At 42.8% G+C, this 25,051-nt stretch overlaps 1 protein-coding gene across 1 annotated transcript; it reads left to right on the top strand.

Moving 5' to 3' along the window:
- The first annotated feature begins 4,468 nt into the window (after window positions 1-4,468).
- LOC308336546 (uncharacterized protein) lies at window positions 4,469-24,328 on the top strand. Its single transcript, XM_080793940.1, has 12 exons — window positions 4,469-4,649; window positions 7,422-7,556; window positions 8,602-8,802; window positions 10,253-10,519; window positions 11,550-11,666; window positions 13,170-13,223; window positions 13,698-15,528; window positions 16,560-16,733; window positions 17,409-17,582; window positions 17,839-17,997; window positions 21,135-21,196; window positions 22,285-24,328. The coding sequence occupies exons 1-12, from the start codon at window positions 4,511-4,513 to the stop codon at window positions 22,830-22,832; spliced, it is 3,861 nt and encodes a 1,286-aa protein (XP_080650066.1). The 5' UTR covers window positions 4,469-4,510; the 3' UTR covers window positions 22,833-24,328.
- Window positions 24,329-25,051: the final 723 nt, after the last annotated feature.

Raw genomic sequence — 25,051 nt, forward strand, 5'->3', positions numbered from 1 at the left:
CAGTGCACTTTCCCAACTGCATGTTAAGTAACTGTTCCACTATACAGTGCATAGGATTTCTATTGCGACTTCATTCAGGGAGCTCAATGTCACACCTACTGATATCGATGTCATCTTTTTAATCTTCAGTTAGAAAGGCAAGTCTGATTCACGCCGCCCCCCCCCCCCACGTATGAATTGTACCCTGGTGGAAATATGATTTTGGATAGCTAGTTTGAATTATGACATGCGAGATTGGAAAACAAATTTTGCGATGAGGAGGCCTGGCCCTTTTGTAGCAAAACGTATTCACCTCAAACGTCATTATTTGATCTCCTTTGCATAGTTATTGGGTATGTCTTTGTTCTGTCTACAAATTCAATAAAATGTGTGACTTCCTTTTCCATTCATGTCTCACCTTTCTTAACACAACACTTTCATTGTGTGTTATTAAATATGAGATGAATATCAGTCGGGATGTCTACATCAATAGAAAATGGTGTGTTTTGAAGAAAAGGCCAGGGCCTATATGGGGAGTAGCGTTATGATCCTAGTCATGCAGGGAAAGAAATATTTTGATTGTGCGAACTACGATTTAAGAGTTATAGGCCAAAATATGAAGCCGTCCGGCTTAGTGCAGACAATAAACCAAGTATCTGTATACTGTAAGTGTGTGCTTTGTAAATATACACACACTGCCAAAACCTCAAGCAATCTAAGAAGCACATGCGCAGTACTTTTTCTTACCTTTTGACTTTCTGGAAGCAGAGAGAACGGTCAGCGTTGACGCAACATATAGGCTGCGTCCATTTGAGCCATTTTAAGTTTTCTTCAAAACATACTTTGTAGCTTGTACTACTGCTCCCATTCCAATTGACTGACCTGACTGATCTGTGTTCCATCTATTTTCTGTTGACCTGATGTAGATCCACCTGATTGGATTTTACCAATTCGCCCCTGGCGTACAGCCGGCGGAATTGCTCAGCCTGGTATTCCTAAAGTAACCTAAGTAAATTATGTTTAAACGGTTAAACCTTATTCCTAACCTTAACCTCAGGAAAACTATGCCTGAACCTAACCATATTCCTTGACTTGACCCCATTTCTAACCTTATTCTCAGTAAAACAAAATAAAGAATACAAGAACCGCCGCACTGAGACGTCGCCATGAGGTCAGCGGAAAAAAGTGAGGGTGAAATGGATTATGGGCGACGGTACCTGATACCATTATCAGTGGTGGAAACTAACTAAGTACTAGTACAATGTGTACAATTTTGAGGTATTTTCACTATAGCACGCCGTTTTTCATCATTTTTGAGGATTTGAAAAAATAAAAAAAACGATGGGTTATAGCCCATGTTTTTCAAAATTTCGAAAAACATGGGCTATAACCCATCGTTTTTTTTCCATTTTTTTCAAATCCTCAAAAATGATGAAAAACGGCGTGCTATAGTATGCCGTACGATATGGGCTATAATGGTCCATGGTCCAAAATGATGAGAAACGAGGATAACTTTTTTTTTCAAAATTTCAAAAAACATGGGCTATAAGCCATCGTTTTTTTTCATTTTTTCAAATCCTCAAAAATGATGAAAAACGGCGTGCCAATGACCTCTGAGACCATGGACCAATGAACCATGTAAATACAACACATTGTGCAGGGCACTGCAGGGAGTTGAACCCCGTTCCGGTAAACCAGAAGTACGACACCAGTGCCTTAGTTTTTGTGTTGTACAGGTCCTTTTGTTGAAATGTAAATTTAACATTTCAACAGTAAAGTAATATATAAAGAAGAGAAACACAAAAGCACAAAAATAACATTTTCGAATTACCGGTATTTGCTTTGATTTTTTAAACGTACTCTTGTCGAACTCCGACATTTCATTAGATGATTAACAAAAAACAGTGTTGAATCTGCAAGGATCCATTTGGTTATATGTGCGTGTGTGCGTGTGTGCGTGTGTGTGTGTGTGTGCGTGTGTGTGTGTGTGTGTGTGTGTGTGTGTGTGTGTGTGTGTGCGTGCGTGTGTGTGCGTGCGTGTGTGTGTGTGTGTGTGTGTGTGTGTGTGTGTGTGTGTGTGTGTGTGTGTGTGTGTGTGTGTGTGTGTGTGTGTGTGTGTGTGTGCACGCTTCAATAACCAGTGTTGGACCTGTAAGGGTCCATTTGGTTACATGTGTTACACTCTCAGACTTACAGACATGGACCAAATGGTCCATTTGGTTACACTAGACCTGTTAGAAGGCCATCCAACCAGTTCTCTAGTAATAGTAACCTTTGAGGTGTGTGTGTGTGTGTGTGTGTGTGTGTGTGTGTGTGTGTGTGTGTGTGTGTGTGTGTGTGTGTGTGTGTGTGTGTGTGTGTGTGTGCATCCCTTGGACGCAGTGTGCAATAGTGAAAATAGCAAACCTCTTCATTCTTCCTTTAGGCTGAATGGCAGGAATGTTGTGTTTGGACACGTCAAAGTTGTTTCTAAAGTGTAGTTGTTTATTTGGTCTTGTTTCTAAAGTGTAGTTGTTTATTTGGTCTTGTTTCTAAAGTGTAGTTGTTTATTTGGTCTTGTTTCTAATTCTAAAGTAGCCTATAGTTGTTTATTTGGTCTTGTTTCTAAAGTGTATAGATTTGGTCTTGTTTCTAAAGTGTAGTTGTTTATTTGGTCTTGTTTCTGAAGTGTAGTTGTTTATTTGGTCTTGTTTCTAAAGTGTAGTTGTTTATTTGGTCTTGTTTCTAAAGTCTACTTGTTTTTTTGGTCTTGTTTCTAAAGTGTAGTTGTTTATTTGGTCTTGTTTCTAATTCTAAAGTAGCCTATAGTTGTTTATTTGGTCTTGTTTCTAAAGTGTACATTTGGTCTTGTTTCTAAAGTGTAGTTGTTTATTTGGTCTTGTTTCTGAAGTGTAGGCTAGTTGTTTATTTGGTCTTGTTTCTAAAGTGTAGTTGTTTATTTGGTCTTGTTTCTAAAGTGTAGTTGTTTATTTGGTCTTGTTTCTAAAGTCTACTTGTTTTTTTGGTCTTGTTTCTAAAGTGTAGTTGTTTATTTGGTCTTGTTTCTAATTCTAAAGTAGCCTATAGTTGTTTATTTGGTCTTGTTTCTAAAGTGTATAGATTTGGTCTTGTTTCTAAAGTGTAGTTGTTTATTTGGTCTTGTTTCTGAAGTGTAGTTGTTTATTTGGTCTTGTTTCTAAAGTGTAGTTGTTTATTTGATCTTGTTTCTAAAGTGTAGTTGTTTATTTGGTCTTGTTTCTAAAGTGTAGTTGTTTATTTGGTCTTGTTTCTAAAGTGTATAGTTGTTTATTTGGTCTTGTTTCTAAAGTCTAGTTGTTTATTTGGTCTTGTTTCTAATTCTAAAGTAGCCTATAGTTGTTTATTTGGTCTTGTTTCTAAAGTGTAGATTTGGTCTTGTTTCTAAAGTGTAGTTGTTTATTTGGTCTTGTTTCTGAAGTGTAGTTGTTTATTTGGTCTTGTTTCTGAAGTGTAGTTGTTTATTTGGTCTTGTTTCTAAAGTGTACTTGTTTATTTGGTCTTGTTTCTAAAGTGTAGTTGTTTATTTGGTCTTGTTTCTAAAGTGTAGTTGTTTATTTGGTCTTGTTTCTAAAGTGTACTTGTTTATTTGGTCTTGTTTCTAAAGTGTAGTTGTTTATTTGGTCTTGTTTCTAAAGTCTAGTTGTTTTTTTGGTCTTGTTTCTAAAAAAGTGACGGCAAAAATATGTATATATAGGCCTATAGCCTACCCTGTATACTAACAGTAACATGTAGGCCTTAAAGGATGTGACATACTGTCTCTGTCTACTACAGGGTTCCCCAATTAGCGCTTCGGCCCCCAGCCTGGTACCATAGTCAAAATATGGCCCTTGAGGAAAATTAATTGGGGAACCCTGGTCTACTACCTCCTCCAACTATAGTTATGCCTTCCGCATTTTCAACTGTTTTTGATTGTGACACAATTGCTTCTGCAATAATTGTAAACGTATGTTTTCTCACGCCAATAAAGCTCCTTTCAATTGAATCAGAGCCTTAAAGACGTTCAGTCCAATATGGAGGCTCTTCTCCTACATAGACTTCTATTGAGATTTTTTATTTGAGTCCTGGACCAGTCCAGTAGCAGTCAGAATGCATTCATGGCAACAACAGCCCAGCTGTAATGATCTTAAATCCCTTTATTTTAGATCGTTTTGTAGTGTAGTAATAGTACAACATAAAACATTACATTACAGAGACTTTAGTTGTCACTGTGCAATACCTTAAAAGTTAAAACAGTCATGGGATGTTGCACACATTGCCTAAAAATAGCGCCGCCCTCGATAACAATGTATTTCCAACTCCAGCTTGTCCCTCTCCATGCATTGCATGCTCGGTTTTCTGCCCACTCAATGTCGCAACTCTTCTATTAGATGGCTCTGCGTCGCATCGAATGGGAGTGTCCTAGAGCCCCTGCTCAGGCCTCAGGGTTCGAGAGGCTAGTATAGGGACTAGGGGTGAAGGAGGAAGCCACACTTCACAGCAGAGGAACCTGAAAGTGAAACCAGAAGAGCACAACATGGAGGCCCTCCTGTCTTCCTTGTTCTTCACGGTAAACAGCAGAGTTTTAACGGCTTTGAGGCCCAAGATCATCATGAGGATTAATTTCTACGTGCTGTTGGTGCTGGTTCTGAGCAGCTGTAACACACCTGGGACAGGTACAGGCTATTATGTACACGTACATTCTCACTGTTACTAAAACCCGTCTGGAAACTAAAACCCTTTACTTTTTAACACATAGTACCCGGAAGGAAAACAGGGTGTGGTTTTCAAAAAGGTCCTTTCAAATGGATTCAATGTGGTTTATATTGATTTATACAGCTGTGAGCTGTGTATCATTGTGTGACTGTCTGGATATTTACTTTATTGTAAAGGCTTAAAATAGAAGGTTAAATGTGGATTTGTGTGTGTGTGTGTGTGTGGGTGTGTGGGCTGCTGACTGCCGAGACACGGTGGGGAAAAAAGTAGTTTTACTTGACTTTATAAGTTTTAACATCAACTCTGCAACACAGACACACTCTGTCACAACTAGTGAACTCACAAGTAAATGTCCGGGATTTACTTCCAGTTGAAAGTACAAACCCATCGGTGTTCAAAATGTACTTGAAGTATAGCTAGGCTGTCCAAGTATAACATTATTCTACTCATGAATGAATGTAGCCCAAATTTTTTGATTCTCGTAGAAAAAAACCTCTACGAGAATCAAAAAATTTGGGCTAGAATGAATGCAGAATGTCAGTGTGTATTGGGCCAGTGCATAGGGAGGAGTTTATTATTTACTTTCTAATTCGTTTTCTCCATGTCCGATTGTCCGTTGACGAAAACATGAAGTTAAGAGATTGGGACATATCATCCAATGGATTAAAATAACGAAAGGAAAGAGACAAATATACGTTTTGTGGGTTTGAAATTCTTGCTTTTTGGGGCAGAGACAGACCGACATGGCTCGGACCCATAAAGATATAAGCCACTTAAGTTAAGAAACAACATGGCTAGTTCGATCACATTGGAAAAGGGGGTGTTCCCCACTCCCTGTAACAGTGGCTCGGGAGGCATCCTTTGGTTAGACATAGGTTGGTGAGGGGTGCGTTAACACGACCGGATTAAGGTTGGTGAGGGCTGAGGGGTGCGTTAATTTAAGGGTTAGGTTAGGTTTAGGTGTGCTGTCCCGTGGGAGGTTAGGTTAGGGTGAGGGTTTGAGATGGTTAACATCGGTCGACGGTAGATGTTTGTCTTGATTTGTGAGTTCTCTTGGCACAGTACCATGGCATGGGTGTGTACTGTGTACGCACAACAAAACCATGATGCTTCTATGCAACGATTGGTATCAAAAAACATGTTTGACTGATCACTCGTTTTTCCCCCCTCTCGCTCTCCCTGCATGGTTCCATAAAGATATGTCCACATGTCTTCTCGTCAAGATGTAAACATTGAGAACTGTTTTGACGTGAGGGGAGGGGAGGCGGCTATTGGATCAGAACACCCGAACATTTTCTAACGATGAATAATAATACCGCCGTCGGCAGCAAGCCCTGCATGCACATGAGTTACTACAGCAAACACGGTTGAAGATTCATAACTTGTAATATGCTATTATTGGCTGTCTGTGTTCTTTTTGGGAAATAAATATATAAAAAATTATAAAATTCTCCAGTGGAAACTGGAAAGCCTATATTGTTTTACTTATATTGACCCTGCTATAAACTATTTGGCATAATTTAGTATGATGTAAAGTTTCCCCCACCACGTTGGATAATCCCCACTGTAGTAGGAGCCTTTTTTAATAATTTATATTTGTACTTATAGGCTGTCTGCTGTCGTGGAAGTTCAAGTCAAGTCAATTTAATTTATATAGCACATTTAAAAACAACAGCAGTTGACCCAAAGTGCTGTCCAGAACAGGTAGACCGTAGTCCATCACAGTGCAATAATAAAACATGTAATACAATCAAACAAAATAACAACAAAAACAATGAAGAACAATAAACACTAAACTTCACACTGTATTATTTAAAAGCCAGACTAAAAAGGTGTGTTTTCAGGTTTGATTTAAAAATCTCCAGGGTGTGGCTATAAGCCTTGATGTGGAGTGGAAGATTATTCCAAAGTGTAGGTCCAGCTACAGAGAATTAAAGCCTGATCACCTTTGGTTTTCAGATTTGAAGGGGGGGGACTGCAATGAGTTTGAGAGTGGAGGATCTGAGTGTCCTGGTGGTAGGGGGAGCTGTTATTAGTTCAGAAATGTAGGACTGGGCAAGGCCGTTTAGGGATTTAAATACAAAGAGGAGTGATTTAGATTGAATGCGGAATTTAACCAGGTAACCAGTGTAGTTTTGCCAATGCTGGGATGATATGATCTTGTTTTTTTTTTACCGTTCCAGTTATCAGTCTGGCAGCAGCATTTTGGACCCTCTGTAGGTTCAAGCAGTAGTTGTGGTGAATTATTTATAGCCAACTGGAGGACATTAATGTGCTGAATGTTTCCTTTATCCTCGTGTTGCGCCTACGTTTTTCAGCGTAAGCACATTTGGGGCGTCTGGGCGCGGCCGTTTTAGCCTCAGAGCAGGAGTCAGTGTTTCCAGACCTGGGCAGACGAGCGCGGCCGTTTTCCACTGTCTGCCGGCGTCTCTTCCGGGTTTTCAGACAGCTGGTGGATGGAAAAGAAGCTGTTTGCACGGCATGAGCACCACTGACATAGAAACATGAGGTTTTTCTGAAAATTGTCGGCTCAGTGACGTCATGTTGTAGTTTTAGTAAAAACAGAGAGGTGTGTTTGGGGTGAGCGGTGAGTCTCTTACCACCGCGGCTCAGTGACGTCATGTTGTAGTTTTCGGTGGTCAGCTCTTCACTGAAAACGAGTATGAATAAGGCCTTTACATTCCACTATACTTTAACTGTTCAACTTGACTGCCATGCGTTTCTCTCCACAGCCCATGAGGTGACGTACCTTCCACCACAAGACAGAGGCATCCGCGTGGAACTGTTCCCAGACTACCGCTCCGTTCCTGAAGCCATTCACCAGATCCTGTGGCGGCACGCCCCCGGTGTGTCCGCGCCGTGGCACGGTATGTGGACTGGTGGTGATGACACAGTATAGAGTTTCAAACCGACGCTCTTTATGGTTGGTGAAGCAGCGTGGAAACTACAAAATAGCAGATCTACAAGCTCACAACGTGTTGCAGATCGACTATTTTCAGCGAGTGTATAAACACTGAAACATTCCAGGTGACTAAAATGTGACTGAAACTAAAACTATTCAAGAGACTATTTATGACTATTGACTAAAACTAAAATCCAGATTTGCTGTCAAAAACAACACTGCTGGAGGCAAGTATCTTTTGGTCTGTGGCAGTGTTGTTTTTGGCAGCAAATGTTGATTTCAGTTTTAGTCATATAGTCTCTTGAATAGTTTCTCATTTAGTTTTAGTCACCTGGAATGTTATAGTCTTTAGTCTAGTTTTAGTCGACTAAATATCATAAGATTTTTGTCGACTAAAGGCCTATTCATACTAGTCTGGATTTTTTTCGGTGGTGAGGTGACCACCGCTGCGGTGGTGAGCTGACCACCGGAGCTGAAATAACGTTGAGCGGTGGTGAGTAAAAACAGAGGGAAGGGCTGGAGCGGTGGCGGTGGTTTGCTCTTCACCGCGGCTCAGTGACGTCATGTTGTAGTTCGGTGGTCACCCCACCACCGAAAATCCAGACTATGTATGAGCCTTTAATCTACAGTTGATGTAGTCGAACAAAATTTATTTTGGTGGCCCGCTACGCTGTCGTAAAATAGCTTGCTGAAAATAGCTGATCTAGAAGCTCACAACGCATCGCAACGCGATGCGATCTTGTAGATCAGCTATTTTCAGCATGCAACCAATTGTAAAATGACTTATACTAGATCTCTTGTCCACTAGTCCCTTCCTAACATTTTAGTCTAGTTTTTATTTGTTGACGAAATTGTCAATATATTTAGTCTTAGTTTTAGTCGCCATAGCTTAGTTTTCATTTAGTTTTTAATTCCGTTTTCGCCAGTGGAAAAAGGTACAGTCGACGGACATTTATTTTTTGTCATAGTATCAATGGATGAAAACAACACTGCTCTGTGGTCTTTTACAGCTGGCAACATGGCAGCAGAATGGTATCGATCTGGATTACTAGAAGAACTGGATTACTACGGGACGTTTAGAGACCGCTCCACACTGGACACACACACCGGACGGCTGGTCATCGACAACATGACCGTAGAAGACATCGGGCTGTATTCTGTGGAGTTCAACGTCAGACTTCACAACAAGACTTACCTGCTTAAAGAGATGAGTAAGTATGACTCACAACAAGACTTACCTGCTTACAGAGATGAGTAAGTATGACTCACAACAAGACTTACCTGCTTACAGAGATGAGTAAGTATGACTCACAACAAGACTTACCTGCTTACAGAGATGAGTAAGTATGACTCACAACAAGACTTACCTGGTTAAAGAGATGAGTAAGTATGACTCACAACAAGACTTACCTGCTTACAGAGATGAGTAAGTATGACTCACAACAAGACTTACCTGCTTACAGAGATGAGTAAAGGGCGGTCCATACTGTCTCCGACCACCGAACTTTTCGTCGGAAAGCTCTGGTACAACTACAACATGACGTCACTCGCAACTTCTGAAACGCATTCCTCCGAATTTTTGTTCTGAAAGCTGCAGCACTCCCAGATGTTGTGACTCTCCGAACTTCTACTTCGGAGAAAGAATTAAAGTCTGATCTTTCCGACGAAAAGTTCGGTGGTCGGAGAGAGTATGGACTGCCCTTAAGTCTGACTCGTCATTTATTGGCTGTCCTTTAATCTTGTGGGGGTTTTTTTATATTATCGATACATTTATTTAAACCCATTTAGACCTGAGGACGATTCTACAAAATGTCTCCTTAAATCCTGACAGTTTTTGAAGAAGTCTTTCTTCTTATAAACTAGTCAACTAGTACCTACCAGGTTCTTATAAACTAGTCAACTAGTACCTACCAGGTTCTTATAAACTAGTCAACTAGTACCAGCATGATCAACTAGTGGATTTACTAGTCGACTAGTTGAATAGTCGACTAGTTGAAGCCCCGTAAAAGTGTGTTCATGATAGATTTTTGTTTGATTGGTTGATTCTTTATTCAAGTGTCATGCTTCCGAAGAAATCCCCGTCCATATGGACTTACAGGACACTTTTTACACTTTACATAAACAATGACAATAAACCCACACGGTTTGCCAACAATGATCAAGTGAACACTAAACTGTTATATAACATTATAAATTATATATATAAAATATAAAAATATTATAAATTATATAACCGTTACCCTTAAAACTAAGAAAATCGCTGAAAAAAACAAAAAAAAATTAAATGACAGATGTAGTCACTCCGACCACAAGTTTCCCACGAAACTAGCTAGCCTAGCCACCGACTTCAGCAGAGCAGCTGAATTATTTGTTTTGATTACGTGTGGAGTGGTGCTCGTTTGAACACATGTACACATGTACCTACTATGACCTGTGGTATATTATATACAACATTAGGCCTGTGACAGGAGACACATGTACCTATACTACAACCTGTGGTATATTATATATAACTTTAGGCCTGTGACAGGAGACACATGTACATATACTACAACCTGTGGTATATTATATACACCATTAGGCCTGTGACAGGAGACACCTACTTGAAGATGGATGCTAGATGTGTGTGTGGTGCAGTAATTAATTCTGTGTCCTCCACAGAGAAAGTCCCGAGGCCAACCCTGAACATCAAACAGTGTGACTCCAACTCCAGCAACTGTACGCTGCACTGTACGACTGACGACGTCACAGAGTCGGGTCGGGTCGACTATCGCTGGAAGTTCGATGCAGGCGAATGGAGCGGACCCAACTCCTGGGAGACGACCATCTACAACAATGAGAAAGGGCGAAGGGTTAAAACAATATCCTGTCAAATAAAGAACCTGTTCAGTGAGGCGCAGAGTTCTTATCACAACCCTCTTTACAAAGGTGTGTGTGTGTGTGTGTGTGTGTGCGCAGTGATGCTTGCGGAACTCGACTACGTCTCGTTCCTGACCGCATCACTGTCGTGGCAATAATCACGTTAAACCACACCCTCTCGTGTAATATTGCTTAATTCAACTTCGACCCCTCTGTCACATGGACCATAGTGAATAGTGATACAAAGATAGCATTACTCTGGCATAACTGGCATACTGTTACATAGAAACATCATTTAAGTGTGAAACGGCAACCAAGAACAGAGCCTTTCTAATAGTTCAAACGGTATTTGAATTCGTCACACTGTAATCACAGTTAAAATTGCGATGTTTTAAGCCAACGCTCAAACATGCATGCACGCACGCACACGCAAAATGCCGATCTACAAGCTCACAAGTTCACAACGCATGACGAAGAGCTATTCCTTAATTGCCTGGATGTATGTAATCCCATTGCCCAGAGGTTCCGTCCATGTCTCCTCTCATTTGCCAGCCATACCAGTGGTTATCAAAGTGCGGTCCGGGGACCCCCAGGGGTCCTTGAGGGGTTGCTAGGGGGACCATCATTATTGAATCTTATTGGCTGGGCTTTAAACAGCCATAACTCCAGTTTTCAGCATGCTAAAGGTCCCAGACCTCATGGGTGGTCTAACAGCATGCTAAAGGTCCCCCCCCCCAAATCTAGCAAGGACTGTCTAAAGAGGACGGGACGCGAAGACCGTAAAGGGCGCCGCCATGTTGGCTCCACGGTGCTCCATGGAAGGACAGAAACATGCCCAGTTGAGACCCTAGGAAGCTGAAGGAGGAAGTGTCGGCTGCATAAAGCCCACTGCGCATGTTTCTGTCCTTCCATGGAGCACCGTGGAGCCAACATGGCGGCGCCCTTATACGGTCTTCGCGTCCCGTCCTCTTTAGACAGTCCTTGCCCATCTATAGTGGATCTGTTCACTTCCTGTTTTTACCAGGAAGTGGTCGCAGAGGAATGGAAAAGGTAAAAGACATTTACTCTTATAGTTCTGTTTTACATTTGTGTCTTTCAGCCACTAAAGAACCACCAGCACCGCCAGGCAGAGGACTAAGACGTGGGATCATTACTGTTGTCGTGGTGATAGTAGCAATAGTAGCACTTGGAGTTTTACTCTGGAAGAAGAAACCTCGTAAGTATTTATAGTGGAACAAGAGACCTAGTATTTAAGTGATTTATAATGGAACACCTAGGGCTGTATTTTGCGTGTCTTAAGTATACCAGGTCTTATTCCCTAACTTGAGTAAACTAAAGACCTGGAGGCGTGGTCAATGCTCTTTGGCCACTCAGAATAGCCAAATGGCATTGATCACGCCTCAAGGTTTACTCAAGTTAGGGAATAGAGCGCCGCAGTCCCGCCCCCTTTCAGAAAAGCGAGTGGCCCAGGAAGTGGAAGCCCCATGCATTCTGCCATCGGCACTTTTAATATAATTTATTTAAAGACGGTTACGCCGCGGACAAAGCCAATTCGGATCGTGACGAATCATGACAATGAACACAATATTTTGGGCCGATCAAATAATTTATAAGACGAAAAATAAAACAAATAGTGTTGTCTCCTGACTTTCTTTTCTTCTTTCTAATGATTTGATCGTCCCAGAATATTGTGTTCATTGTCATGATTCGTCACGATCCGAATTGGCTTTGTCCGCGGCGTAACCGTCTTTAAATAAATTATATTAAAAGTGCCGATGGCAGAATCACTTCCTGGGCCACTCGCTTTTCTGAAAGGGGGCGGGGACTGCGGCGCTCTATAAGACCTGGTACTTAACACAAACTAAAAGTACTATTTGGTACTTGGTATCGGCGAGTAAAATAATTATAATTAAGTACTGGTACTCTGCCTTACTGTGTAGGGGGGTTCTATAGGGGGCTGTCATACTGTGTAGGGGGGGGGGGGTTCTATAGGGGGCTGCCATACTGTGTAGTATAACATTTTGTTTAAAAAAATAAATACATATTTAGCCCCATGTTCGAATGTCCCTGCCCCCCTGTCAAAAACCAGACTGTCAAAATGAAAGATTACAAATATAAATAAAATAACAGTCATCTTTTACTTTCTCTAATAACGACCTAAAACATGAACCTGAAAAAAACTAAAGTTGTCCTTTAACCCGTTTTGGTCGGGAACCCTTTTTGGTGTTTTAAGCATTACGTTACGCTTTAGCTATTGAAAAATAGCAGATCTACAACTTGTAGATCTGCTATTTTTGAAAAATCTTGAAAATGTGCCTCAAATCTTTGAACATATATTCCCTGGAACAACATATTTTCAGATGGGGGTCGGCGGCCAATTACATTGACATGAAGTATTGAGAACCACTGATGTAGAAAGTTTTTCAGAAGTAAATAAATGTGTTAAATGTGTTAAGTGTATTTGTAATAGTTTATAATAAGATCAATCAATTAATTTATGTAACTATAATGATAAATCTATATCTATACAAATCATACATTTATGTATCTGTGATAACTATGGTGGGGGAAAAAAATCTAATATCTCACTGACCAATCACTGTCTCACATCTCACTGACCAATCACTGTCTCACATCTCACTGACCAATCACTGTCTCACATCTCACTGATGAATCACTGTCTCACATCTCACTGACCAATCACTGTCTCACATCTCAGCTTTGACAGAAGGAGTAGAGATGGAAAGACGAGACAGAGCTGCCAAACTGAGAGGTAAGGTGTGTGTGTGTGTGTGTGTGTGTGCGCGCGTGCGCGCCTGTGCACATCTTCGTGTGTGTGTACATGCATCTGCTTGTGCACATCTTCGTGTGTGTGTGTGTGTGTGTGTATGTACGTGCGTGTGTGTGTGTACGACTGTATGTGCCTGCAGTGCACATCTTCATGTGTGTGTGTACAGGCATGTACGACGTGCATGTGTCCGTGCACATCTTCGTGTGTGTGTGTGTGTGTACCTGCGTGCACCCGTGCACATATTCGTGTGTGTACGTGCATGTGCCTGTGCACATCTTCATGTGTGTGTCTGTGTGTACGTGCGTGTGTGCACATCTTAATGTCTGTGTGTGTACGTGCCCGTGCACATCTTTGTGTGTGTGTGTGTGTGTACGTGCGTGTGCCTGTGAACGTGTGTGTGCGTGTGCGTGCTTGCGAGCGACATATGATAAAGTGGAAATGCTTTGTTCGCTACAGGTCTGTTGGAGAGAACACCAGGATATCGTCACATCACTGACTATGAAGAGCAGCTTCAACGCAACATGAACAACACATATCTGAGTGTAGAACTGGGCACACAGCGTGAGGTCAAGTTTGAAAACGTCTTCACCCCGCTCTACAATGTAGACATCGAAAGAACAGACATCCACAGCCATCATGAGGTCAGACAGATGGAGATGAAGAAGGCAGGAGAGGGAACAGAAATCCAACTGGGTCAGATGTTCAAAGACCTTTCTGGACTGATCATAAGAACAGTGCTGACCGTTGGCTGTGCAGGAATTGGCAAAACGTTCCTCGTACACAAGTTTGTGTCTGACTGGACAAAGAGATGTTTCCCCCAAGACCCACACCTCGTGTTCCCGCTCAAGTTTCGCCAGTTAAATCTGCTCAAGGGACAGAAGTTTACTTTGGCACAGCTAATTCACTGCTGCATCGTGGATACCAGATTTATTGAGGAAGACGTTCTTAATCATATCTTCACTGAATTGCAGAAGTCAGGAAACTGCAACGACATCCCCTTCAAAGTCATGTTTGTTCTGGATGGTTATGATGAAAATAATTTCCAGTTTGATTTCGGCAAAGAAATTGGCCTCATGAATGTCAACGACTCTTACCCAGTGGAAGATCTCCTTGTAAACCTCATCAAGGGAGAGCTCCTCCCCTCTGCTCGCATCTGGATAACCTCACGACCTGTAGCAGCCAATCAGATCCCTAAGAAGTTTGTAAACAGGATGACAGAAGTACGAGGGTTCATCAGAGATGACCAGAAGAAGGAGTTTTTCACGAAGAGCATCAGTGATGAGACCCAGGCCAGATCAATCTTCTCACAGATCAAAGAATCAAAGATCCTCCTCACCATGTGTGAAATCCCAGTCTTCTGTTGGATCCTTGCTACCGTTGTGAAGAACATGGTGAAGAACATGGGGACGACAGTCAGGCTGCCCAAAACCCTGGTTGAGCTGTTCTGCCACTTCCTGATGGGTGAGATACAGCGGGAGAATCCTGAACAAGGCGAGGCAGACAAAAATAAGCTCATAAAGTATGCAAGAGAAGTTCTTCTGAAGCTGGGCAGGCTGGCGTTTCACCAACTGGACAAAGGCAACATCATTTTCTATGAGGAGGACCTGAAGGCGTGTGGTCTTGATGTGGACTTGAAGAACTTGGGCTTTTGCACAAAGTTCTTCAAAGAAGACGATGTGTTCTTCCTCCAAACGATCTACTGCTTCGTTCATCTGAGCATCCAGGAGTTTCTGGCTGCAGTCTACTTGTTCGACTGTTTCACTCAGAAGAACACGGAGGTCCTGAAGTCATTCCTGGGAGATGATGGTTACAACAGTGACAGTTCCCTGTCTGACTTCCTGGAGGCTGCTATGAAGAAAATCATGAAGAGTGAGAGTGGTCAACTGGACCTCTTTGTCCGCTTCCTTCATGGTCTCTCACTGCAGTCCAACCAGAGTCTGTTAGGAGGCCTGCTGAGTCAGACAGAGAACAGTCCAGAGGAGATCCAGAGAGCCATCAACAACCTGAAGGAGATGAATGATGATGATGCCTCTCCTGACAGATGTATCAACATCTTCCACTGTCTGATGGAGATGAACGACCTGTCAGTCAGTCAGGGGATCCAACAGTACCTGGAGTCAGAGAACAGATCAGGGAAGAAACTCACTGTGACCCAGTGTTCAGCTCTGGCCTCCATGCTGCTGATGTCAGAGGAGGTTCTGGAGGAGTTGGACCTGCACAAATACAACACAAAGGAGGAGGGGCGACTGAGACTGGTCCCAGCTGTGAGGAACTGCAAAAAGGCCAGGTTAGTAGTCACAAGAATATCATCATGTTAGAGCAGCTTTCACTCATATAATTCATTCATTCAAAATAAAAATAAACACATGTACACATTGTCATTGTGACAAATGAGAACATTATTTCAGTTCAGTGAGACTCACTTCATATTTATGACTGTGTGTGTGTGTGTGTGTGTGTGTGTGTGTGTGTGTGTGTGTGTGTGTGTGTGTGCGCTATTTACCAGTGTCATTAGTTATTCTACAATGAAAACAGACTATACCAAATAAGAAATGGACCGTACCATTAGTGAAGGGGTGTACAGAGGATGCTCTTTTAAACAATGAACTTGGTCATTACGTTCACACGTTACTTTATACATTTAAATGTAAGTTCCACGATTTCCATCTATCTTCCACTTCTTACTAACATCCTGCTAATGTCTGAAGAACTAGATTGAAGATCTTTTAGGTGCCTTTCACACCTAACGTTTGCTTACAAGGTCTGGATCAAGGACCAAATGTTTACGTTGTTGCATTTTGCATTAGGTCTGCTTAGCGTTCACAGAGGACTTTGTTAAGCAAACCAAAATATTTAACAAATGTCATGTGGTCGTACAGGCTGTTCAACTGTTGACAGAACATTTCTTCACAGCAGCGAGTTGTTATTTTCATTATTTAACCCATTCTGAACTGAGATCAGATTCTAACGCACAGATGAATGGTGGTTCTTTAATGCATTTTGACCTGAGATCAGATTCTAAAAATGTCTTAAATTCTGACAGTTTAAAAAAAAATAGCAGACCTACAATCTCGTAACATAGTGCTAACACCAAAATGGGTTCCCGCCCAGAATGGGTTAATGTTTGTATTCCAATCAAATGAAAACAGTGGAAAGGTATGAGCACATATAAATTCAATATGTCTCTTATTTGCTTAGCCAGAAAAGTATCCAAACACACACACATTTCAGACAGCTCCACAGGGAACTTCTTTGACAGTGAACGTGGTCTGTTCTGTTTTGATCATCTCTGATTTTACATTTAATCTGTAATTACAGACTTGCTGGCTGTGACCTCAGAGAGGAACACATTGAAGTTGTGGCTTCAGCTCTCAGCTCCAATCCGTCCCATTTGAGAGAACTGGACCTGAGTGGAAACGACTTGAAGGATTCCGGAGTGGATCTCATCTGTGCTGCACTGAAGAGCCCAAACTGTTGTCTGGATATTCTCAGGTCAGATTAATATACCATTTTTATTTTTATTTGGTTACGTTTTGTTCTGTAGTAAGTGATTATAATGCAGTTATTATGGAGGTGGTACTTTATTTGAAGTGTGGATAAGGTTTGATATCATGGTAACTCACCCATTTTGGCATGACGTCGAAACTTAAAAAATGTCTTCTAAATCATGACAGTTTTCTGGAAAACCTTATGTTTCTGTATGTAATATATGCCTTAATTATAGCCCCCCCCCATCTGAAAATATGTTGTTACAGCGGCACCGAGTCATGCGCTATGAGCTTGTAGATCTGCTATTTTTCAATAGTTAAAGTATAATATAATTCTTAAAACACCAAAAGGGGTTCCCGCCCAAAATGGGTTAATATTGATAAGATACAGTGACTAATGTATGTAGTCTTTATGCTGAGATACTACATTTAAAACACTAAACACCTCTGATGACACTATGAGTGGTTGAATATGTTCTGTCAGAGTGTCATCCCCTAGTTTTGAATGATATTTATATTAATGTTAATTCTTAATTGGTGTTGAGTATCAGGGGCGTAACTAGATGTCAGTAAGCCCCCGCGCAGGCTGGTCAGCCCCCGACAGTTTTTCTCTCTCTCTCTCTCTCTCTCGCTCTCTCTCGCTCTCCCCCCTCCTCATCTGGTTGTATTCTTCATTTAGTCTGAAGAACTGCTGCTTGTCGGAGAGAAGCTGTGAAGTTCTGGCCTCGGCTCTCGCCTCCAATCCTTCCCATTTGAGAGATTTAGACCTGACTTTGAACAACCTGCAGGACTCTGGAATTGAGCTTCTATGTGCCGGAGTGAAGAGTCCACATTGTCACCTGCAGACTCTGAGGTAAATTATTCTGTGTGGATATGTACTGCAGACACTGAGGTAAATAGAGTTTTATTCTGTGTGGATCTGTACTGCAGACTGAGGTAAATAGAGTTTTATTCTGTGTGGATCTGTACTGCAGACTGGATCTGTACTGCAGACTGAGGTAAATAGAGTTTTATTCTGTGTGGATCTGTACTGCAGACTCTGAGTCTGAGTTTTCTCTGTACTGGAGCATCAGCAGTTTGTTAAAAGTGTGGATACTGTATCTCTGCAGGTTGTCAGGCTGTGCGATCACAGAGAAAGGCTGTTCTTCTCTGGCTTCAGCTGTAGCCCTCAACCCCTCCTCCCATCTGAAGCATGTGGACCTCAGCCGTAACCACCCAGGAGGAGATGCTGAGCAGACGCTGCTCTCTGCTGGACTGGAGACTGTCAAGTGAGTCGACTTGGACTGTGTCCATCCATCTTGGTTAAAAATTACGTTTTTATTTTATTTATTCTAAGGCTGTCAAAGTTAACATTGACGCACATTAACGTTAATCGTGCGTCAACACAAATTCCTTTTAACGGCGTTAATTTAATTAACGTGAGATTTACGCAATGCACGGTGAGGTTTGAAAGAGAGGTTGAGAGTCTGAGACACATGCATGTTGCTGTTTTCTACTGGCCAAGTAGCCCCGCCTCTGAATCCACTCTGCTCCAATCATTCAGTCAGCAGCACTACAGCTAAAAGCATAATCTTTTCTTAGAATTAGACGGAATGATTTAGATTGCGAGTTAACGTTATACGGTAAATGATCCTTAATTAGTTTACAATCTGTACTCGTATAGAGTATAACACAAACTCAGTTGCATGAGCACCTGGCGAATGATTTTAAACACGTTGTTAAATGGGTTGAGAATAACAAATTAGTACTGAACACTGATAAAACTAAGAATATGGTCATATGCACCAACAGAAAAAGGAATAGGTTAGGGCCATGGAACTTATCTTATGGAGGGGTACAGATAAATGAGGTCACAGAAGTCAAACTACTAGGAATTAAAATACAAAACAATTTATCATGGACAGATCATACCACAGATATCTCTAAAAAGGTAATGCAAATGGCAGGAATGATTGGGGCGAATTGCAGGGCTTTTATCTGAAGAGACGTTGAGGCTAATATCCCGTAGTCTGATTTATAGTCACGTTAACTATTGCTGTGCAGATTGGGGGCAACGCAGCTCAGACTGATGTGAGAAAACTACAGATCACACTAAACAAGGCAGCTAGAATGGTCTTAAGATGTGGGTATGAAATAGACACAGGTGAACTGCATAACAGAATGGGATGGCCCACAGCACTTGAATGCATAAGAAAACAGTCTCTTGCATTGATTTCTGAAATAAAAACATCTAATAAACCAGTAAACATAAAGAATAAGGGCGCTTTCACACCGGACATGTTTGGTTAGTTTAAAACGAACCATGGTCCGCTTACCCCTTTGGTTCGGTTGGTGTGAACATGCATCCGATCTGGTGCGGATCAAAGAAACGAACCATGGTCCGCTAAAAAAGGCCGGACTCGGTTCGCTTCCAAACGAACCACGGTGCGGTTCGTTACTGGTGTGAATGCATTCGGACTTTATAGAGGACCAAATACAGTACGATAGCCAAAATAGCTGTCGGGCTTCGGCAGTTGTGAGGCTGCATTAATAATTAGTTATAAAAGCATGTATTTTTTACGGGGATCACTATTGATATGACAGCTGACAGTCTGATTTTATTTTAATAGTAGACGCATGTCGAGGCGCAGCGCAAATGTAATGGCAGCGTACGAGGTTCACATGCGCAAAAATAACAGATGTATAATTATCGACACGGAATGGTGTACGGTATATGGTACACGATGTAAGCTTGTAGATCTGTTTATTTTAAGCATGCGCCGCCGTCACGCAAAGTTATGACAAAGCATGCGATGCATGAGTCTTCATGCGAGAGTTTCTCTTTCAACTCGTGTCCCCTCCTTTTTTCTGTCTGTCTGTCTGTCTGTGTGTGTGTGTGTGTGTGTGTGTGTGTGTGGGGGGGGGGGGGGGGCGCACATGAGGGGGAGAGACCCATATATTCATATGGGAGAGACGCAGGGACAGAGAATTTGAAATATTTAAAATCATCCATGTCGCGCACGGCCGCACGTATAGAGAAAAAGCCAATGTTAAATAAGCTATACACAGGTGGTCCCAAATGGTTAATTGATTAGGCCTACATCACTTTAGCAAAAGACGTAAAACTAGGTCAACTCAATTAGCTGCAGCGGAGCTTTTCTGACTTGAAGCTCAATAACCTACTAACTGACCACCTTCAAGTTTAAACCATAAGATGACATGGAAATGCCCGCCGATTTGATGCGCAGAAATAACATATATATCTAATCGGGTCAAGGTGCACACATGGAAGAAAAGTCATTTTTATCGGGGATACCTTGTAGGCTATAGCCTACGTGAATTGTATGCATCAGGAGCAAGCACATTATTGTTCAAACACCTGCTCCTGTTCATCTGTTGCTCTTATTTGGCTAATAAAATAATTAATAAGAATGAATGCAATAGCAAGTTGTTGCTGTCATGTTGCTGTTCTCTTCTCTCTCTGTGTGACTGAAGGTTGCCCCAAAAATTGTAGACAGTGATTTCCCCTCATGTTCTTTTTCCCTCACTATTTGGTTCGCTTAACATGTCCACGTGTCATTTGTTTACATATTTGGTACGCTTTACAAAGTCCAGTGTGAACACCAAACGGACCAAAATCAAAATGCAAATATTTGGTCCTTGGTCCTTGATCCGGACCTTCTAAGCGAACTTTGGGTGTGAAAGCGCCCTAAATTAACATTAGTTCGAGAGAAACATCAGGTCAACACAAGATCAAGACACAAAGCTATTTTTGTTCTACCAAAAATAAAAACTAGTATGGGAAGCCGATCTTTTATTTCTAGGGCAGTTAAATTATGGAACTCATCATTATAGCTGGGATTGCTTTTATTGATGCACTATTATGTAGTGATTTCTGTTAAGCTTTGTTTTTTAGTTCTAGTTTCTGTGTTGGTATGCGGTCAGGTTCTCAGCTGGCTCAGGGAAGAGGACGACCCTGCCATGCATAGTCCACCATAGATAGGTGAATGAACTGTCTGTGGGCAGGCATATGCTGTGCCTGTGTGTGAGTGTGTGATTAGAGGTATAGGTATTTTTATTATGCTGTAACATTTGACTCACTGTTGTCGTTTAGCATCAGTGCAATTTGAAATGTACTTTTGAAATGAAATGTAATATAATGTATTTTGTAATGTTTTAATTTATTTCTGGACTCTTGGAAGATTAGCCGAAAGGCTAAAAGAGATCCAAATCAAAATCAAAACATAATGCTTAAAACACCAAAAGGGGTTCCCGCCCATAATGGGTTAAGGACCACTGGTTGAGAACCACTGATTTATTCAATAAATGGTGAATGTGAGCTGAAGAGTCTTTATGAAGTGATGCATGTTCATACTCTCTGTATCATTCAATGGTAATATAATTTTTGTATAATTTCTTCCTACAGTGTGAATCATGGAGGAGAACACTGGATAGATCACTGGGTTAATCCTCGACTCCTTTCAAGATGTGAGTGTCTGTCTGTCGCGCTACAAGTCTCTGAACTGGGGACCCCCCACAATAATCATAACTGAATTGGGGACCCCCACAATAATCATATCTGAGCTGGGGACCCCCCACAATAATCATAACTAAACTGGGGACCCCCCACAATAATCATATCTGAGCTGGGGACCCCCCACAATAATCATAACTGAACTGGGGACCCCCCACAATAATCATAACTAAACTGGGGACCCCCCACAATAATCATATCTGAACTGGGGACCCCCCACAATAGTGTGTGTGTACGTGCGTGTGCCTGTGCACATCTTTATGTGTGTACGTGCCCGTGCACATCTTCGTGTGTGTACGTGCGTGTGCACATCTTCGTGTGTGTGTGTGTGTGTGTGTGTGTGTGTGTGTGTGCGCGCGCGCCTGTGCACATCTTCGTGTGTGTGTGTGCGTGGGCCTGTTCACATCTTCATGTGTGTGTGTGTGTGTGTACAGTACGTGCATATGTGTGTGTGTGTACGTGCGTGTGCCTGTGCACATCTTCGTGTGTGTACGTGCATATGTGTGTGTACGTGTGTGTGCCTGTGGACATCTTCGTGTGAGTGCGTGTGTGTGTGTACGTGTGCCCGTGCACATCTTCATGTGTGTGTGTGTGTGTACGTGCATGTACGTGCGTGTGCCCGTGCCCATCTTTGTGAGTGCGTGTGCCCGTGCACATCTTCGTGTGTGTGTGTGTGTGTGTGTGTGTGTGTGTGTGTGTGTGTACGTACGTGAGTGTTCCCGTGCACATCTTTGTATGTGTGTGTACGGGCATGTGCGTGCGCCTGTGCACATCTGTGTGTGTGTGTGTGTGTGTGTGTGTGTGTGTGTGTGTGTGTGTGTGTGTGTGTGTGTGTGCGTGTGCCTGTGCCTGTGCACATCTTTGTGTGTGTGCATGTACGTGCATGTGTCCGTGCACATCTTTGTGTGTGTGTGTGTGCATGTACGTGCGTGCGCCCGTGCACATCTTCGTGTGTACGTGCGTGTGCCTGTGCACATCTTCGTGTGTGTGTTTTAGTCAGTGAATAATGTATTTAATGTTTACTGTGTTGTTTTCTCATCAGATTCCCAGCGTCTCACACTGGACACAAACACAGCACACTGTCGGCTCACTCTGTCTGAGGACAACAGGAAGGTCACAAAGGTGGAGGGACAGGTTCATCAGTATCCTGATCATCCTGAGAGGTTTGATTACTGTTCTCAGGTTCTGAGTGCAGAGAGTGTGAGCGAACGCTGCTACTCTGAGGTAGAGTGCAGTGGAAACGTTTATATAGCAGGGACTGACAGAAGAATCGGCAGGAAAGGACCTGGTGATTCCTCGATTAATAACTATGTCATGTCCTGGAGTCTGCAGTGTTATAAAAACAGTTACTATGTCCACCACAATGACAAGATGACTGCCCTCCGTGTCAGTCCCTCTAGACGCTCCAACGGGAACTACAGAGTAGCAGTGTATGTGGACCGTCCCGCTGGGACTCTGTCCTTCTATGACGTGTCCTCAGAGGACACTCTGACCCACCTGCACACCTTCCAGACCACGTCCACTGAACCGCTGTGTGTTGGGTTTGCGTTGTTGTCTGGCTCCTCAGTGTTTCTGTGTGAGCAGAGATAGAGTCTCTATGCGACGGTCACATCAGGTCGCCATGGTTACTCCACATGTGACATCATCATCACGATGATGACGACGAGAGACAGACGGATAAGACCAGATACGTTTTTGATACAATGTTCATTATTATTCAAAGAATCACACCTGTGTGAAGTGACTGTCATCATACATCCTAATGATGACGACGTCAGCCAATCAAATCATTACATTCCGTGTTCAGCCAATCAAATCATTGCATTCCGTGGTACACACACACAGAGAGCTGTGCCGCTCACAGGCAGGTCCCCCTCAAGGACCCCTAGAACCCCCTGAAACTCCCCCAAGGACCCCTGGAACCCCCCCCCCCCCCCCCAAGGACCCCTGGAACCCCCTCAAGGACCCCTGTAACCCCCCAAGGACCCCTGTAACCCCCCCAAGGACCCCTGAACATGTGGGACAGCCATCTGAACATGTGTTGTACCAGGGACCCCCGTCTGAACATGTGTTGTACCAGGGACCCCATCTGAACATGTGTTGTACCAGGGACCCCCGTCTGAACATGTGTTGTACCAGGGACCCCCGTCTGAACATGTGTTGTACCAGGGACCCCCATCTGAACATGTGGGACCCCCGTCTGAACATGTGTTGTACCAGGGACCCCCGTCTGAACATGTGTTGTACCAGGGACCCCGTCTGAACATGTGTTGTACCAGGGACCCCCGTCTGAACATGTGTTGTACCAGGGACCCCCGTCTGAACATGTGTTGTACCAGGGACCCCCATCTGAACATGTGGGACCCCCGTCTGAACATGTGTTGTACCAGGGACCCCCGTCTGAACATGTGTTGTACCAGGGACCCCCATCTGAACATGTGTTGTACCAGCAGGGACCCCCATCTGAACATGTGTTGTACCAGGGACCCCCATCTGAACATGTGTTGTACCAGGGACCCCCATCTGAACATGTGTTGTACCAGGGACCCCCATCTGAACATGTGTTGTACCAGGGACCCCCATCTGAACATGTGTTGTACCAGGGACCCCCATCTGAACATGTGTTGTACCAGGGACCCCCATCTGAACATGTGTTGTACCAGGGACCCCCATCTGAACATGTGTTGTACCAGGGACCCCCATCTGAACATGTGTTGTACCAGGGACCCCCATCTGAACATCACAATGCGTTGCAACGAGACACATTATTTTCAATAGACTTTGTACACATTTTGGAATTGTGAAGTGGGACATTCTGCAATCTGAATACTTTTACCTTCAGTACTTTAAGTACATTTTGATGCCGATACTTTTGTACTTTTACTCAAGGATATTTTCAATTACGTACTTTTACTCGTAACGAAATAGTTCTAAATAGGATTATTGGTACTTTTACTGAAGTACTCTTTCCACCACACAATGTATTGGGTGGATCATGTTATTGACGGTATAAACTAACGATGCTTTATTCTAACTAGCCCTTAGGGCCGATTCATACTCCTATTTTACCGCTGTTTCGGCGCTGTAGTGCCGAAATTATTTCGGCTCGTCAGAAATTTTCAGTAGCACCGAAGAGCCGACTTTAGGACGGTACCCCCGACCCCCCCCCCCCGAACCTCAAATGACGTCGCATTGTAGGCTCTGAACCAACTTTTATTCGGCTCTAAAATAGGAGTATGAATCGGCCCTTACCCGTTACTTGCCTGGGTGCGTTTTCACATTTTTATTCACGAATTATTTCATTATTTCATTATTCATCTATAATTTGTTAAGTTGGAAAAATGACCTCCATATTATTATGGTCAATGCCTCTGTGAAAAGTGGGAGCGATTGGTGCAGGCGTTGAGGAGATACGGCGGTGTTTCTGATTGGTGCAGGCGTTGAGGAGATACGGCAGTGTTTCTGATTGGTGCAGGCGTTGAGGAGATACGGCGGTGTTTCTGATTGGTGCAGGCGTTGAGGAGATACGGCGGTGACAGTGACACTCAGACACACATTCATTAAGACAGAGCCATTGGCTTTATTATAGTATGATGATGTATGTAACTGATTTATGAACGGCTAAAACAGCCTGATGTCCGCAGCGACCTTTAAACCAGGGGGGCAGTCAGACAGATATTTTGTGAAGTTCATATAATGGCCTGTTGTGGCGCTGTCATTGGACCCAGAAAAACCCATAGCCCCATAGAAGTCCATGTATTTGGGCCCAACTTCACCTAGACTGTATTACCTTAATAATCATGAATACT

This window comes from Protomyctophum bolini, assembly GCF_963924005.1.
Source record: "Protomyctophum bolini genome assembly, chromosome: 21".
NCBI lineage: Eukaryota > Metazoa > Chordata > Actinopteri > Myctophiformes > Myctophidae > Protomyctophum > Protomyctophum bolini.